This window comes from Pristis pectinata, chromosome 3 (genome assembly GCF_009764475.1).
Source record: "Pristis pectinata isolate sPriPec2 chromosome 3, sPriPec2.1.pri, whole genome shotgun sequence".
NCBI classification, from domain to species: domain Eukaryota; kingdom Metazoa; phylum Chordata; class Chondrichthyes; order Rhinopristiformes; family Pristidae; genus Pristis; species Pristis pectinata.
This window is the reverse complement of record NC_067407.1, coordinates 21,995,294-22,012,439: the sequence shown is the minus strand read 5'-3', so window position 1 is coordinate 22,012,439 and position 17,146 is coordinate 21,995,294. Positions and strand designations below refer to the sequence as shown.

At 40.6% G+C, this 17,146-nt stretch overlaps 1 protein-coding gene across 3 annotated transcripts in view; it reads right to left on the bottom strand.

Annotated features, from left to right (window-relative positions):
• Positions 1–16,645, bottom strand: part of atpaf1 (ATP synthase mitochondrial F1 complex assembly factor 1) — a 31,826-nt gene extending 15,181 nt beyond the window's left edge. For 2 of the 3 annotated variants that reach the window (XM_052011095.1, XM_052011096.1), the window contains exons 1-3: positions 15,984–16,198; positions 15,572–15,852; positions 13,140–13,248 (exon numbers count right to left, since the gene is read on the bottom strand). In XM_052011095.1, the coding sequence (XP_051867055.1) occupies positions 13,140–13,248; positions 15,572–15,852; positions 15,984–16,166 (573 nt within the window). In that variant the 5' untranslated portion in view covers positions 16,167–16,198. Of the gene's footprint in view, positions 1–13,139; positions 13,249–15,571; positions 15,853–15,983; positions 16,199–16,507 lie in introns of those variants that run through there. The other variant, XM_052011098.1, reaches the window with a different exon arrangement.
• Positions 16,646–17,146: the final 501 nt, after the last annotated feature.

The window sequence follows — 17,146 nt, the reverse complement described above, 5'->3', positions numbered from 1 at the left end:
CATCTCACTTGAAAAGACTGCCGCTCTAACTGTGTAGCAGTCACCTAGTACTGAACTTATTACAGTTTAGATTTGCGTGTCTAGTTCTCTGGAGTGGTACTCAAACCTACAACTTTCTGATTTAAGAGGCAGTGGTACTACCACCTGGGCCAAATCTGACACTATATGTCTGACTTGCATAGCCTCTATTCTCATATTCCATTTAACCCTGAAAGGATTTTGTAAAAAAGTGATAATCTTCAAAGTTTACCAAAAATTGCCTTTAAAGATGATTCAGTGAACTAACTGGAAACATAAATCTACATATTTTAATATTATCTGTTACGGACTCAGTGAAAGTCCCTTTAAGATAGAGAGTGTGTGTGTATGTGTGTGTGGGGCGTGCTTACGTCAATAGAAGATAAAGGACGTAATGATGTTGTTGAAGAAGTTAGAAGAAGGAGAGAGAGAGAAGGGAGAGAGACGCCAGCCTGCTAGTTTTCTCTATCGATGGATGAGAAACAATAACTGTCTGCCACTGAAATCCATGTATGGAAGTTGGAAGTAATCCGGTGGAGTTCACTTTGTTGCTGACCTGTAGAAGGAAACAGGTATTTGTGTGTGTGGACAACCACGATTCGGATGCTTTTCGGGGTGAGGAAGTCACTACCGAGTAAACACTGAAGTGTCGTTTGAGTTCCATCGTGGAACATCTGGATTTCGTATTTACTCTCTCTATGTTTCTCTACGTCTATGTCTTATCTTCAGACAACGGTGGTTGTTGAAGAAGCCCTTGCTCATGTTTCACCTTATGGCTTGCGGAACTGAACTTTAAGAACCATTCCGGAACTTGGAGTTTGGGACTTTGTCACACATACACACGAAGAGTTTAGTTTTGGGGTTAACGTTCAAGGTTTAACATTTTTGAATTCTAACATACTAACATTTTTACTTTTATTTTACGTATTATCATAAGTAGTGATTAATAAAATAGTTTTTAACACTGAATCATGCTCAGTGTGTTTCTTTTGTTGCTGGTTCATGACAAAATTGGGGGCTCATCCAGGATCCAATCCAAAGATTAACGAGTGTCGTCTGGGATTGTTCCCCAGATTGACGAGATTCGTTCGGGATTAAATCCAAAGATTTTTGAGGGAGGTCTGATAAATTCTTTTTAATTGGCTTGTGTGTGTGGAAACCAGCAACAATGGATATTAAGGCATTTTTGGAGTCACCAACCCAAAAGGGATTGGAGGTGGCGAAAAAGGATGATCTGATAAAGATTGCTACAAGGTTAAACCTTACAGAAGTAAAGCAGTCTATGAGAAAGGCAGATATTCAGAGACTGATAGCTGGCCATTATGTGGAAAAGGTGTTTGAGAAGGTGTTTGAGAAGGAAGTGTTAAAACAGTTTCCTGGCAGTGAAATAGCAATTTCTGAGGCACAGGTGCAGCTGGCAAAGATAGAGGCTGAACGAGAGCAAACCCAGTTAAAGATAGAGGCCAAACGAGAGCAAACCCAGTTAAAGATAGAGGCCGAACGAGAGCAAAAGAAATTAGAAGCTGAACGAGAGCAAAGGAGATTAGAGGCTGAACGAGAGCAGACCCAGTTAAAGATAGAGGCCGAACAAAAGAAATTAGAGGCTGAACGAGAGATAACTCAGATGAAGATAGAGGCTGATCTAGCAATGAAGCAGATGGAATTGAAGAGGATGGAGCTGGATAGTGAGGAGAAGGAGAAACAGAGGCAGCATGATTTACAAATGAAGCGAAAGAGTTTGGAATCTGATTCTGATGATGGTTTTTCAGCCAGCAGGGAGGTTCGATTAGTCCCTCCTTTTGAGGAAGATCAGGTTGATCAGTATTTCCAACATTTTGAAAAGGTTGCTGTGAGTTCAAACTGGCCAAAGAAAGGATGGGCTCTTATGGTACAGAGTGTGATTAAAGGTAAAGCTCAAAAAGCTTATTCTGCTTTGTCTGCTGAGGATGCAGCTGATTATACCAAGGTAAAACAAGCTATATTGAAGGCCTATGAATTGGTACCTGAAGCTTATAGACAAAAATTTAGAGACTTGAGGAAATCTGCAGATCAGACTTATATGGAATTTGCCAATGGAAAGAGAATATGTTTTGAACGATGGTACATGGCTAAAAATGTAGATGGGGATTTTGATAAATTGAAAGAATTGATATTAGTGGAGGACTTTAAAAGATGGGTTCCAGCTGAATTAACAACATATTTAAATGAAAAGGCAGTGGAAACTTTACAAGAAACTGCTAGGTTGGCAGATGGTTATGCTTTAACCCATAAATCCAAATGGGGACAACCTAAAACCTTTCAAAAGAGTTACAAGGACAATCCAGGTAAACCGGAGATTAAATTGGGAGGTAATCAAAAAGGGAAGGATGAAAAGAAGCCAGGGCTGGAGAAACCTGTTGAGTGTACTTGTTATTACTGTAGGAAACCTGGCCATGTGATATCTAATTGTGCCCTTTTGAAGAAAAGGAAGGAAGTTGTGCCCAATGCTTGCTTTCAGGCAATTAACAATCAAAAAGGTTTAGGAGATGCTGTTAAAGATCAGTCCAAGAGGTAAAAGTGGAAAAGTTGGAGGAGGTGAGAAAAGAATTCCGTTCTTATGTGTCAGAGGGTTTTGTTTCACTGAATGATGGGTCACCCCAGGTGCCAGTGAAAATTCTTAGAGATACTGGGGCTTGTCAATCTCTCTCGCTGGACAGTGTTTTAAATTTTGGTGAAGGAAGTGACACTGGTGAGGTAAATCTAGTGCGAGGCGTTACAGATGACACCATATCTGTCCCTTTACACAGGGTGATTTTAAAGTCAAAGTTTGTAGAAGGACCAGTCGAGATAGGGATAAGACCTAGGTTGCCAGTGGAAGGAGTTTCTTTGTTATTGGGAAATGACCTTGCAGATGGAGAAATTGTTCCTGTGGTACGGTTAACGACCAAACCAAGGATTGATGAGTCTGAGAATGATCCAGATGTTTACCCATCATGTGCGGTGACTCGAGCTAGAGCTAAAGAATTAGCCAAGACAGACAGTCCGGTGCAGTCTGATGTGGTTCCTTGTAACAGTCCTAAACAGGAAGAAAATTATGATGCCTTATCTGAGACTTTTCTGTCTTCACTGGAGGATCAACATCCTTATAGTGAGCCTTGTTACGGACTCAGTGAAAGTCCCTTTAAGATAGAGAGTGTGTGTGTATGTGTGTGTGGGGCGTGCTTACGTCAATAGAAGATAAAGGACGTAATGACGTTGTTGAAGAAGTCAGAAGAAGGAGAGAGAGAGAAGGGAGAGAGACACCAGCCTGCTTGTTTTCTCTATCGATGGATGAGAAACAATAACTGTGTTTGCCACTGAAATCCATGTATGGAAGTTGGAAGTAATCCGGTGGAGTTCACTTTGTTGCTGACCTGTAGAAGGAAACAGGTATTTGTGTGTGGACGACCACGGTTCGGATGCTTTTCGGGGTGAGCAAGTCACTACTGAGTAAACACTGAAGTGTCGTTTGGGTTCCATCGTGGAACATTTGGATTTCGTATGTACTCTCTCTATGTTTTTCTACATCTACATCTTATCTTCAGACAACGGTGGTTGTTGAAGAAGCCCTTGCTCATGTTTCACCTTATGGCTTGCGGAACTGAACTTTAAGAACCATTCAGGAACTGGGAGTTTTGGACTTTGTCACACACACACACAAAGAGTTTAGTTTTGGGGTTAACGTTCGAGGTTTAACATTCTTGAATTCTAACATACTAACATTTTTTTTTTACTTTTATTTTACGTATTATCATAAGTAGTGATTAATAAAATAGTTTTTAACACTGAATCATGCTCAGTGTGTTTCTTTTGTTGCTGGTTTGTGACAAAATTGGGGGCTCGTCCGGGATAGTTCCCAAGGTTAACGAGTGTCGTCTGGGATTGTTCCCCAGATTGACGAGATTTGTTCGGGATTCAATCCAAAGATTTTGAGGGAGGTCTGATAAATTCTTTTTAATTGGCTTGTGTGTGTGGAAACCAGCAGCAATGGATATTAAGGCATTTTTGGAGTCACCAACCCAAAAGGGATTGGAGGTGGCGAAAAAGGATGATTTGATAAAGATTGCTACAAGGTTAAACCTTACAGAAGTAAAGCAGTCTATGAGAAAGGCAGATATTCAGAGATTGATAGCCGGCCATTATGTGGAAAAGAAGGTGTTTGAGAAGGAAGTGTTAAAACAGTTTCCTGGCAGTGAAATAGCAATTTCTGAGGCACAGGTGCAGCTGGCAAAGATAGAGGCCGAACGAGAGCAAACCCAGTTAAAGATAGAGGCCGAACAAAAGCTAACTCAGATGAAGTTAGAGGCTGAACGGGAACGGGAACTAATTCGGTTAAAGTTTGAGGCAGAGGAGAAGGAAAAACAGAGGCAGCATGAGTTACAAATGAAGCGTAGGAGTTCGGAATCTGATTCTGATGATGGTTTTTCAGCCAGCAGGGAGGTTCGATTAGTCCCTCCTTTTGAAGAAGATCAGGTTGATCAGTATTTCCAACATTTTGAAAAGGTTGCTGTGAGTTCAAACTGGCCAAGGAAAGGATGGGCTCTTATGGTACAGAGTGTGATTAAAGGTAAAGCTCAAAAAGCTTATTCTGCTTTGTCTGCTGAGGATGCAGCTGATTATACCAAGGTAAAACAAGCTATATTGAAGGCCTATGAATTGGTCCCTGAGGCTTATAGACAAAAATTCAGAGACTTGAGGAAATCTGCAGATCAGACTTATATGGAATTTGCCAATGGAAAGAGAATATGTTTTGAACGATGGTGCCTGGCTAAAAATGTAGATGGGGATTATGATAAATTGACAGAATTGATACTAGTGGAAGACTTTAAAAGATGTGTTCCAGCTGAATTAACAACATATTTAAATGAAAAGGCAGTGGAAACTTTACAAGAAACTGCTAGGTTGGCAGATGATTATGCTTTAACCCATAAATCCAAATGGGGACAACCTAAAACCTTTCAAAAGAGTTACAAAGACAATCCAGGTAAACCAGAGATTAAATTGGGAGGTAATCAAAAAGGAAAAGATGAAAAGAAGCCAGGGCTGGAGAAACCTGTTGAGCGTACTTGTTATTACTGTAGGAAACCTGGCCACGTGATATCTAATTGTGCCCTTTTGAAGAAAAAGAAGGAAGCTGGGCCCAATGCTTGCTTTCAGGCAATTAAAAATCAAAAAGGTTTAGGAGATGCTGTTAAAGATCAGTCCTTGCAAGAGGGAAAAGCGGAAAAGTTGGAGGAGGTGAGAAAAGAATTCCGTTCGTATGTATCAGAGGGTTTTGTTTCACTGAATGATGAGTCACCCCAGGTGCCAGTGAAAATTCTTAGAGATACTGGGGCTAGTCAATCTCTCTTGCTGGACAGTGTTTTAAATTTTGGTGAAGAAAGTGACACTGGTGAAGTAAATCTAGTACGAGGCGTTACAGGTGAGACCATGTCTGTCCCTTTTCACAGGGTGATTTTAAAGTCAAAGTTCGTAGAAGGACCAGTCAAGATAGGGATAAGACCTAGTTTGCCAGTGGAAGGAGTTTCTTTGTTATTGGGAAATGACCTTGCAGATGGAGAAAGTGATCCTGTGGTACGGTTAACAACCAAACCAAGGATTGATGAGTCTGAGAATGATCCAGATGTTTACCCATCATGTGCGGTGACTCGAGCAAGAGCTAAAGAATTAGCCAAGACAGACAGTCCGGTGTGGTGCCTTGTGACAGTCCTAAACAGGAAGAAAATTATGATGCCTTATCTGAGACTTTTCTGTCTTCACTGGAGGATCAACATCCTTATAGTGAGCCTGAATTTAAAGATTTGTCTTTGTCAAGGAAGGATTTTATGGTGGAACAGACAAAGGACCCTGAGTTGACAGAATTGAAAGAAAAAGCTCTCTCATGTGAGGAGATTGAAAAGGTGCCAACTGGATACTATGTCAAAAATGGAGTGTTAATGAGGAAATGGAGACCTCCTCATGTTCCTGTTACTGAGGAACGGGAAGTTATTCATCAGGTTGTTGTTCCAAAAGTTTATAGGGATGAGATTTTAAACCTGGCCCATAGTATGCCTTTGGGTGGTCATTTTGGTGTGAATAAAACTGTAGGGAAGATCTTGAAACAATTCTATTGGTCTGGTTTGAGAAAAGATGTGGTGATGTTTTGTCGAACCTGCCACACATGTCAGATGGTAGGTAAACCAAATCAAAAACCCCCTGTGGCTCCTTTGAAACCAATTCCTGCTTTTGGTGAACCCTTTTCGAAGGTGATTGTGGACTGTGTTGGTCCATTACCAAAGTCTAAGACTGGAAATCAGTATTTGTTAACCATCATGTGTGCCACTTCTAGATTTCCAGAGGCAATGCCCCTTAGAAATATTAAGGCCAAGACGGTGTCAAAGGCTCTTGTAAAATTTTTTACCTTGTTTGGTTTGCCAAAAGAAATCCAATCTGATCAAGGTAGTAATTTTATGTCAAAAATTTTTCAACAAATAGTCTATGAGCTGGGAGCAAAGCAGATTGTATCATCTGCATATCACCCAGAATCTCAAGGAGCTCTGGAGAGATTTCATTCTACTCTCAAAAAAAAATGCTGAAGACTTATTGCTTTGAAAACACCAAGGATTGGGACGAAGGTATCCATTTACTTTTGTTTGCCGTTAGAGAATCGATCCAGGAGTCAATAGGATTTAGTCCGTTTGAGCTTGTGTTTGGACATAGGGTGAGAGGACCTTTGGAGTTGTTGAGAGAGCAATGGGTTAATGAGGAAGTTCACTTGAGTCTGTTGGACTATGTCCAAAAATTTAAAACTCGGTTGGAGAGAGTCTGCCAGCTAGCGAGAGAGAATTTGAAAACAAGCCAGATAAGAATGAAGACATATTTTGATAGACGTGCTCGGCCTAGGACATTCGCAGTGGGGCAAAAGGTGTTGGTATTTTTCCCTAGCCAAAATAATCCCTTGCAAGCTCGTTTTTCTGGACCCTATGTTATTGAATCTCGAGTGACTGATCTAACATATATAATCAAAACACCAGATAGACGCAAGAAAACACAACTCTGTCATGTAAACATGCTAAAACCTTATAATGAGAGGGATTCAGTGGTGGCCTTGGTGGATGATGTAAAGGTTGTTTCTAGAATGCCTGATGTTGATGTTGAGGAAGGCCAATTTAGACCAAATATTGTTCCATCGAAACTAAAAAACCAAAATATCCTGGAGAACCTTGAAACGAAGTTGGACCATTTACAAGTTTCACAAAAACAACAGATGAGAGAATTAATTTTAAAATTTAAAAATCTGTTCCCAGATGTTCCAAACAGAACATCGATAATTACCCATGATGTTGATGTTGGGGATGCAAAACCAATCAAACAACACCCATATCGAATGAATGTAGAAAAAAGTAAACTTGTTGATCAGGAAATAAAATACATGTTGGAAAATGATATTATTAGACATTCTACTTCAAATTGGAGTTTGCCCTGTGTTATTGTACCTAAACCTGATGGAACTGTTAGATTTTGCACAGATTACAGGAAAGTGAATGCTGTAACAAAGTCAGATGCTTACCCTATTCCTAGGGTGGATGATTGCATAGACAGAGTGGGAAAGGCAAAATTTCTTACAAAGATTGACCTATTAAAAGGGTACTGGTGTGTTCCATTAACAGATAGAGGAAGGGAAATTTCAGCCTTTGTAACCCCTTCTGGATTGTATGAATACAATGTTTTGCCATTTGGAATGAAAAATGCTCCGGCAACATTTCAAAGAATGATTAATTCAGTGATTCATGGGTTAAAACATACAGATGCCTACATTGACGACTTAGTGACTGGGAATGATACATGGGAGGATCACATCTCTGCGTTAGAAAGGTTGTTTGAAAGACTTTCCAAGGCTAACCTTACAGTTAACTTGGCTAAAAGTGAATTTGGCCATGCCACTGTGACGTATCTTGGTTATGTTGTAGGTCAAGGCAAGCAAGCTCCTGTTCAGGCAAAAGTTCAAGCAATATCTGAGTTCCCTATTCCCACAGGTACGAGGACTGTTAGAAGATTTTTGGGAATGGTTGGATATTATCGAAAATTTTGTAAAAATTTTCCTGATATTGCTCTTCCCCTAACTAATCTTCTGAAGAAGGGAGTAAAGTTTGTTTGGACAGATTCTTGTCAAGAAGCATTTAAGAAGCTGAAAGCCATTTTATGCTACCATCCTGTGCTCAGAACACCTGACTTTGAAAAGCCATTTTCATTAGCAGTAGATGCCAGTGATGAAGCTGCAGGAGCTGTGTTGTTGCAGAAGGGTGACCTTGATGATATTGACCATCCTGTAGCTTACTTTTCAAAGAAATTTAATGAGCATCAAAAGAATTATTCCACCATAGAGAAAGAATTACTGTCGCTTGTTTTAGCCTTGCAACATTTCAGTGTATATGTTTGCACCGCTCAGAAACCATTGACTGTGTATACAGATCATAACCCATTGGTGTTTCTGAGCCGAGTCAAAAACAAGAACAGAAGGCTGTTAAACTGGAGTTTAATTTTGCAAGATTTTGATCTCATGATAACTCACATTAAAGGCAAAGATAATGTGATTGCTGATTGTCTTTCCCGATGTTAAATGGGAAACATGTATCTGTACTAATCTGATAGTCTGTAGTTGTGTAGCATGATAATTATTAACATTACTAACTGTATGCGCGGTTGAATTTTTCTTGGGAAAATTTTTTTTTAGGTGGGAGGTGTTACGGACTCAGTGAAAGTCCCTTTAAGATAGAGAGTGTGTGTGTATGTGTGTGTGGGGCGTGCTTACGTCAATAGAAGATAAAGGACGTAATGACGTTGTTGAAGAAGTCAGAAGGAGAGAGAGAGAAGGGAGAGAGACACCAGCCTGCTTGTTTTCTCTATCGATGGATGAGAAACAATAACTGTGTTTGCCACTGAAATCCATGTATGGAAGTTGGAAGTAATCCGGTGGAGTTCACTTTGTTGCTGACCTGTAGAAGGAAACAGGTATTTGTGTGTGGACGACCACGGTTCGGATGCTTTTCGGGGTGAGCAAGTCACTACCGAGTAAACACTGAAGTGTCGTTTGGGTTCCATCGTGGAACATTTGGATTTCGTATGTACTCTCTCTATGTTTTTCTACATCTACATCTTATCTTCAGACAACGGTGGTTGTTGAAGAAGCCCTTGCTCATGTTTCACCTTATGGCTTGCGGAACTGAACTTTAAGAACCATTCAGGAACTGGGAGTTTTGGACTTTGTCACACACACACACACAAAGAGTTTAGTTTTGGGGTTAACGTTCGAGGTTTAACATTCTTGAATTCTAACATACTAACATTTTTTTTTAACTTTTATTTTACGTATTATCATAAGTAGTGATTAATAAAATAGTTTTTAACACTGAATCATGCTCAGTGTGTTTCTTTTGTTGCTGGTTTGTGACAGCCTGAATTTAAAGATTTGTCTTTGTCGAGAAAGGATTTTATGGTGGAACAGACAAAGGACCCTGAGTTGACAGAATTGAAAGAAAAAGCACTCTCATGTGAGGAGACTGAAAAAGTGCCAATTGAATATTATGTCAAAAATGGAGTGTTAATGAGGAAATGGAGACCTCTTCATGTTCCTGTTAATGAGGAATGGGAAGTTATTCATCAGGTTGTTGTTCCAAAAGTTTATAGGGATGAAATTTTAAACCTGGCCCATAGTATGCCTTTGGGTGGTCATTTTGGGGTGAATAAAACTGTAGGGAAGATCTTGAAACAATTCTATTGGCCTGGTTTGAGAAAAGATGTGGTGGTGTTTTGTCGAACCTGTCACACATGTCAGATGGTAGGTAAACCAAATCAAAAACCCCCTGTGGCTCCGTTGAAACCAATTCCTGCTTTTGGTGAACCCTTTTCGAAGGTGATTGTGGACTGTGTTGGCCCATTGCCAAAGTCTAAGACTGGAAATCAGTATTTGTTAACCATCATGTGTGCCACTTCTAGATTTCCAGAGGCAATACCCCTTAGAAATATTAAGGCCAAGATGGTGTCAAAGGCTCTTTTAAAATTTTTTACCTCGTTTGGTTTGCCAAAAGAAATCCAATCTGATCAAGGTAGTAATTTTATGTCAAATTTTTTTCAACAACTAGTCTATGAGCTGGGAGCAAAGCAGATTATATCATCTGCATATCACCCAGAATCTCAAGGAGCTCTGGAGAGATTTCATTCTACTCTCAAAAATATGCTGAAGACTTATTGCTTTGAAAACACAAAGGATTGGGACGAAGGCGTTCATTTACTTTTGTTTGCCGTTAGAGATTCAATCCAGGAGTCAATAGGATTTAGTCCATTTGAGCTTGTATTTGGACATAGGGTGAGAGGACCTTTGGAGTTGTTAAGAGAGCAATGGGTTAGTGAAGAAATGCACTTGAGTCTGTTGGACTATGTCCAAAAATTTAAAACTCGGTTGGAGAGAGTCTGCCAGCTAGCGAGAGAGAATTTGAAAACCAGCCAGATAGGAATGAAGACATATTTTGATAGACGTGCTCAGCCTAGGACATTTGCAGTGGGGCAAAAGGTGTCGGTATTTTTCCCTAGCCAAAATAATCCATTGCAATCTCGTTTTTCTGGACCCTATGTTATTGAATCTCAAGTGACTGATTTAACATATATAATCAAAACACCAGATAGACGCAAGAAAACACAACTCTGTCATGTAAACATGCTAAAGCCTTATTATGAGAGGGATTCAGTTGTGGCCTTGGTGGATGATGTGAAGGTTGTTTCTAGAATGCCTGATATTGATGTTGAGGAAGGCCAATTTAGACCAAATATTGTTCCATCGAAACTAAAAAACCAAAATATCCTGGAGAACCTTGAAACAAAGTTGGACCATTTACAAGTTTCACAAAAACAACAGATGAGAGAATTAATTTTAAAATTTAAAAATCTGTTCCCAGATGTTCCAAACAGAACATCGATAATTATCCAATGATGTTGATGTTGGGGATGCAAAACCAATCAAACAACACCCATATCGAATGAATGTGGAAAAAAGTAAACTTGTTGATCAGGAAATAAAATACATGTTGGAAAATGATATTATTAGACATTCTACTTCAAATTGGAGTTCGTCCTGTGTTATTATACCTAAACCTGATGGAACTGTTAGATTTTGCACAGATTACAGGAAAGTGAATGCTGTAACAAAGTCAGATGCTTACCCTATTCCTAGGGTGGATGATTGCATAGATAGAGTGGGAAAGGCAAAATTTCTTACAAAGATTGACCTAATAAAAGGGTATTGGTGTGTTCCATTAACAGATAGAGGAAGGGAGATTTCAGCCTTTGTAACCCCTTCTGGATTGTATGAATACAATGTTTTGCCATTTGGAATGAAAAATGCTCCGGCAACCTTTCAAAGAATGATTAATTCAGTGATTCATGGGTTAAAACATACAGATGCCTACATTGACGACTTAGTGACTGGGAATGATACTTGGGAAGATCACATCTCTGCGTTAGAAAGGTTGTTTGAAAGACTTTCCAAGGCTAACCTTACAGTTAACTTGGCTAAAAGTGAATTTGGCCATGCCACTGTGACGTATCTTGGTTATGTTGTAGGTCAAGGCAAGCAAGCTCCTGTTCAGGCAAAAGTTCAAGCAATATCTGAGTTCCCTATTCCCACAGGTACGAGGACTGTTAGAAGGTTTTTGGGAATGGTTGGATATTATCGAAAATTTTGTAAAAATTTTGCTGATATTGCTCTTCCCTTAACTAATCTTCTGAAGAAGGGAGTAAAGTTTGTTTGGACAGATTCTTGTCAAGAAGCATTTGAGAGGCTGAAAGCCATTTTATGCTACCATCCTGTGCTCAAAACACCTGACTTTGAAAAGCCATTTTCGTTAGCAGTAGATGCCAGTGATGAAGCTGCAGGAGCTGTGTTGTTGCAGAAGGGTGACCTTGATGATATTGACCATCCTGTAGCTTACTTTTCAAAGAAATTTAATGAGCATCAAAAGAATTATTCCACCATAGAGAAAGAATTACTGTCGCTTGTTTTAGCCTTGCAACATTTCAGTGTATATGTTTGCACCGCTCAGAAACCATTGACTGTATAAACAGATCATAACCCATTGGTGTTTCTGAGCCGAGTCAAAAACAAGAACAGAAGGCTGTTAAACTGGAGTTTAATTTTGCAAGAGTTTGATCTCATGATAACTCACATTAAAGGCAAAGATAATGTGATTGCTGATTGTCTTTCCCGATGTTAAATGGGAAACATGTATCTGTACTAATCTGATAGTCTGTAGTTGTGTAGAATGATAATTATTAACATTACTAACTGTATGCGCTGTTAAATTTTTCTTGGGAAAAATTTTTTTTTAGGTGGGAGGTGTTACGGACTCAGTGAAAGTCCCTTTAAGACAGAGAGTGTGTGTGTATGTGTGTGTGGGGCGTGCTTACGTCAATAGAAGATAAAGGACGTAATGATGTTGTTGAAGTTAGAAGGAGAGAGAGAGAGAGAGAGAGAGAGAGAAGGGAGAGAGACACCAGTCTGCTAGTTTTCTCTATCGATGGATGAGAAACAATAACTGTGTCTGCCACTGAAATCCATGTATGGAAGTTGGAAGTAATCCGGTGGAGTTCACTTTGTTGCTGACCTGTAGAAGGAAACAGGTATTTGTGTGTGTGGACAACCACGATTCGGATGCTTTTCGGGGTGAGGAAGTCACTACCGAGTAAACACTGAAGTGTCGTTTGAGTTCCATCGTGGAACATCTGGATTTCGTATTTACTCTCTCTATGTTTCTCTACATCTACGTCTTATCTTCAGACAACGGTGGTTGTTGAAGAAGCCCTTGCTCATGTTTCACCTTATGGCTTGCGGAACTGAACTTTAAGAACCATTCCGGAACTTGGAGTTTGGGACTTTGTCCCACACACACGAAGAGTTTAGTTTTGGGGTTAACGTTCAAGGTTTAACATTTTTGAATTCTAACATACTAACATTTTTACTTTTATTTTATGTATTATCATAAGTAGTGATTAATAAAATAGTTTTTAACACTGAATCATGCTCAGTGTGTTTCTTTTGTTGCTGGTTCGTGACATATCATACAGATCCTTACCTTCTCTTCCATTAGTTTGACAAATTCACCCTGCTTCGAATGTCCTAGTGGCTGCCGCTTAACTTCTTCTTTCTTTGCCATACGAGCTTCATACTCATCTGGTTTTGTCCTAGAATTTTAAAAAATTAATTTAATTTGCATGGTCTTCTTGGAAGAAAATGGAAAGAGGAAGGAAAATGTCTTAAAATTGGAAGTAGGTGCATGTGAAAGATAAAGTATGGAAAAGATTGGTCAAACACCTTTTATCTACCATAGCTATGTAATAACATTCAAAATAAGAAAAATAAGACATCAATTTCATGTTATTATGAACTATTCTAAAGAGGCAATACACTATATAAATTCAAGTTGTTGCTGTCAGTAAAATGTCATCCATGATTTTACTGAGTGGCAGAGCACACTCAAGGGACTGATTGGGCTACTCCAGCTCCCATTTCTATGTCTAGACATCCTTGTGCTGACGGAATGTTAATAGTCACCTTCCAGGAGGAAATTTGATAAAAAAGAACTAAGTGTTACATTTCAGTAGAAAGAACAAGGAGAAGGAATATAAACCAGGGAGCACAATTCTTAAAGGGGTATGGAAATAAAGAGAGCTAGAGGTATAAGTGCATAATTGAAAGTGGCAGAGTAGGTTAAAAGTGCAGGTAAAAGGAGCATACCGGATCCTAGTATTTATCAATAGAGGCAAATGCATAACAGAAAGGAATTCATGATGAACCTCAGTAAGACACCGATTTAGATATAACTGGGAGTACTCAGCTTTAGTCTGGGCACCACACAAAGAAATCTATGAAGATCCCAAGAGAGGATGCAGAAGAGATTTAGTACAATGATTCCAAGGACAAGGGACTTTGGACACCCCCAGCAGAGACTCAATGAACTGAAAGGCCTTGTTCCATGCTACAAGATTTTTCTAGTTTACAATAGTTTTGTTACGGACTCAGTGAAAGTCCCTTTAAGATAGAGAGTGTGTGTGTATGTGTGTGTGGGGCGTGCTTACGTCAATAGAAGACAAAGGACGTAATGACGTTGTTGAAGAAGTTAGAAGAAGAAAGAGAGAGAGAGAAGGGAGAGAGACACCAGCCTGCTTGTTTTCTCTATCGATGGATGAGAAACAATAACTGTGTTTGCCACTGAAATCCATGTATGGAAGTTGGAAGTAATCCGGTGGAGTTCACTTTGTTGCTGACCTGTAGAAGGAAACAGGTATTTGTGTGTGGACGACCACGGTTCGGATGCTTTTCGGGGTGAGCAAGTCACTACCGAGTAAACACTGAAGTGTCGTTTGGGTTCCATCGTGGAACATTTGGATTTCGTATGTACTCTCTCTATGTTTTTCTACATCTACATCTTATCTTCAGACAACGGTGGTTGTTGAAGAAGCCCTTGCTCACGTTTCACCTTATGGCTTGCGGAACTGAACTTTAAGAACCATTCAGGAACTGGGAGTTTTGGACTTTGTCACACACACACACGAAGAGTTTAGTTTTGGGGTTAACGTTCGAGGTTTAACATTTTTGAATTCTAACATACTAACATTTTTACTTTTATTTTACGTATTATCATAAGTAGTGATTAATAAAATAGTTTTTAACACTAAATCATGCTCAGTGTGTTTCTTTTGTTGCTGGTTCGTGACAGTTTTAAAAGTGCTACTGGCACAGTTTGGGCAATGTTGCATTTTTCCACTTTCCTTTGTTAAATTGGTTTATCATTGTCAGTGAACCAAACTTTGTTTTGCATGCCATCCATACAGATCATTTCATCACATCAGTACATTTAGGTAGTACAAAGAAAAAATAACAAAATGCAGAATTAAGTGTTACAGTTACAGACAAAGTGCAGTGCAGGCAGACAACAAGGCAGATCGTGAGGTCAAAAGTCCATTTTATCATATAAGGGGACCATCCAATAGTCTTATAACAGCAGGACAGAAGCTATGAGTCTGGTGGTACATGCTGTCAGACTTTTGTATCTTCTGCCTGAGGAAAGGGGGTAGGGTTGGAAAGGAAAGAATGTCCAGGGTGGGGGTCTTTGATTATGTTGGTGCTTTACTGAGACAGCAACAAAAGAGTCCATGGAGGGGAGGCTGGTTTCACATGTGCTGAGCTGTGTCCACAACTCCCTGCAGTTTCTTGTGGTCTTGGGCAGAGCAGTTGCCATATCAAGCTGTGATGCATCTGGATAGGATGCTTTCTACGGTGCATCCATATAAGTTGGAGTGGGTCGATGGGGACATGCTGATCTTCTTTGGCCTCCTGAGAAAGTTAGGAGCTCACTGGTAAGCTTGCATGGCCATGGCGTCTACATAGTCTCTGTACTGAATGGTTAGTGTCTGGCCAGGGATAACCGTACGATCATTAAAGCCTGGAAACAGACGGAAATTGATTTAAACACAAAGCGGGGTGTGGGCGCCGCTCCTCTCTCACCTCCGCAGCTCCTGGATCTTGCCCTGGTACTTGCTGTAAAAGGGATTCGCCTGCAAATCCTGCTCCTTTTCAGCCCGACTTAAACTACTGGCCAGGGAGAAGGTACGTAGGTGGTTGGAAACCACACCGAGCCCCAGAGGGAGATGACAGCGGCTTCTGACGGCCAGGGCCCGGCTGGAGAAAGACCAGAGCCCCCTGACCGCTGCCATCTTGTCCGGCTCCGCACACATAACACAGCACCACAGAAACAGCGTCCCAGGAAAAACGTTCCTCCCCCAAACCTGAAATTAGAAAATAAACAGAAAATAAATGTTTATTTGGAATTATCTTGTTAGGTTAAATGACTTTACAGTATAACTTATATTTGCAACCATTACTGTATTTAGTTACCAACAGCATTATAAATTTATACCAAGTCTAGCTCGTCAAGTGGCGGAATTAATTGAGATGCCGGACGCGTCAATGAAGGTCGGCCTGACGTTGACCTTCTCAAGGTGGCGGCGGACCCGAGAGACGGGCAGATGATGGGGTCGAGCGGCCACGGCGAGATGAGCTGTGATGTGCCCACCTTATTCACCTTCTGTGCAAGGAGCATTAGTGAGAACGTGGCCAGGCTGGAGCCGGGACTGTGCGGTAAGAGACATGAAGCTGTAATTATTGAAGCGCCCGCTCCCTGTGAGCTCCAGCCCTTTGCCACTGCCACTTGTCACCTCCCAGCTTCTCACATCATTCCCATTCCTCTGCCCCCTCTCACCTGGATTCACCTGTCACCCCACTTACCTTCACCCATCTGCTCTCGCACCCTCCCTCCCTCCCTCCTTCCCCCCACACTCCACCCCCACCCCACTGGCTGTCTTTCCCTTTCTTTCCAGTCCTGAGGAAGGGTCTCGGCCTGAAAGGTCGACCGTCCATTTCCTTCTATAGATGCTGCCTGACCTCCTGAGTTCCTCCAGCATTTTGTGTGTTGCTCTAGATTTCCAGCATCTGCAGTCTCTCTGGTGTCTCCCTGTGCTTGAACCCCACGCCACTTCTTTCTACGAGGCGCAGGTGAACTTCATTCATCTGTTCTTTGGTCCGTGAAACACTCAGATCTGAGCCACATAGTAAAAAAAAAACTTGTGTTACGATACGTATATTGGCACTGACGCCACTGAGGAGAACTTCCCCTTTCCTCTATTGCCAGGGTGACTTTAAGTAGACCCATTCCTTCAGGAACAGTAGTTTGCACTTCAATGCAATTCATGTAATGTCTTAAAATACTAAGGTTAGATTGTCGTGATACATATGTGACAGAGAATCGTATATCTATCAGATGAAAGGAGTAGGTTTTGGGTAGCATTTCGAAGAGGAGTAGGTATGCTTAAGGAAGGGATTCCAGAGTTCACAAATACAGGAGCCAAGGGCACGTGCCAATGGAGGCCAGAAATGAAGGAAGCTCGTTAGGTTTTATGGGTAGAGGATATTACTGAGACAATGAGGAGTGAGGGAGTGCAAAAATTTTAAAATGTAGGAGTGAATTTCAGAGTGTGGCTCATCAGTGTGATGACTTAGGAGAGGTAATGGCTGAATGTGCAA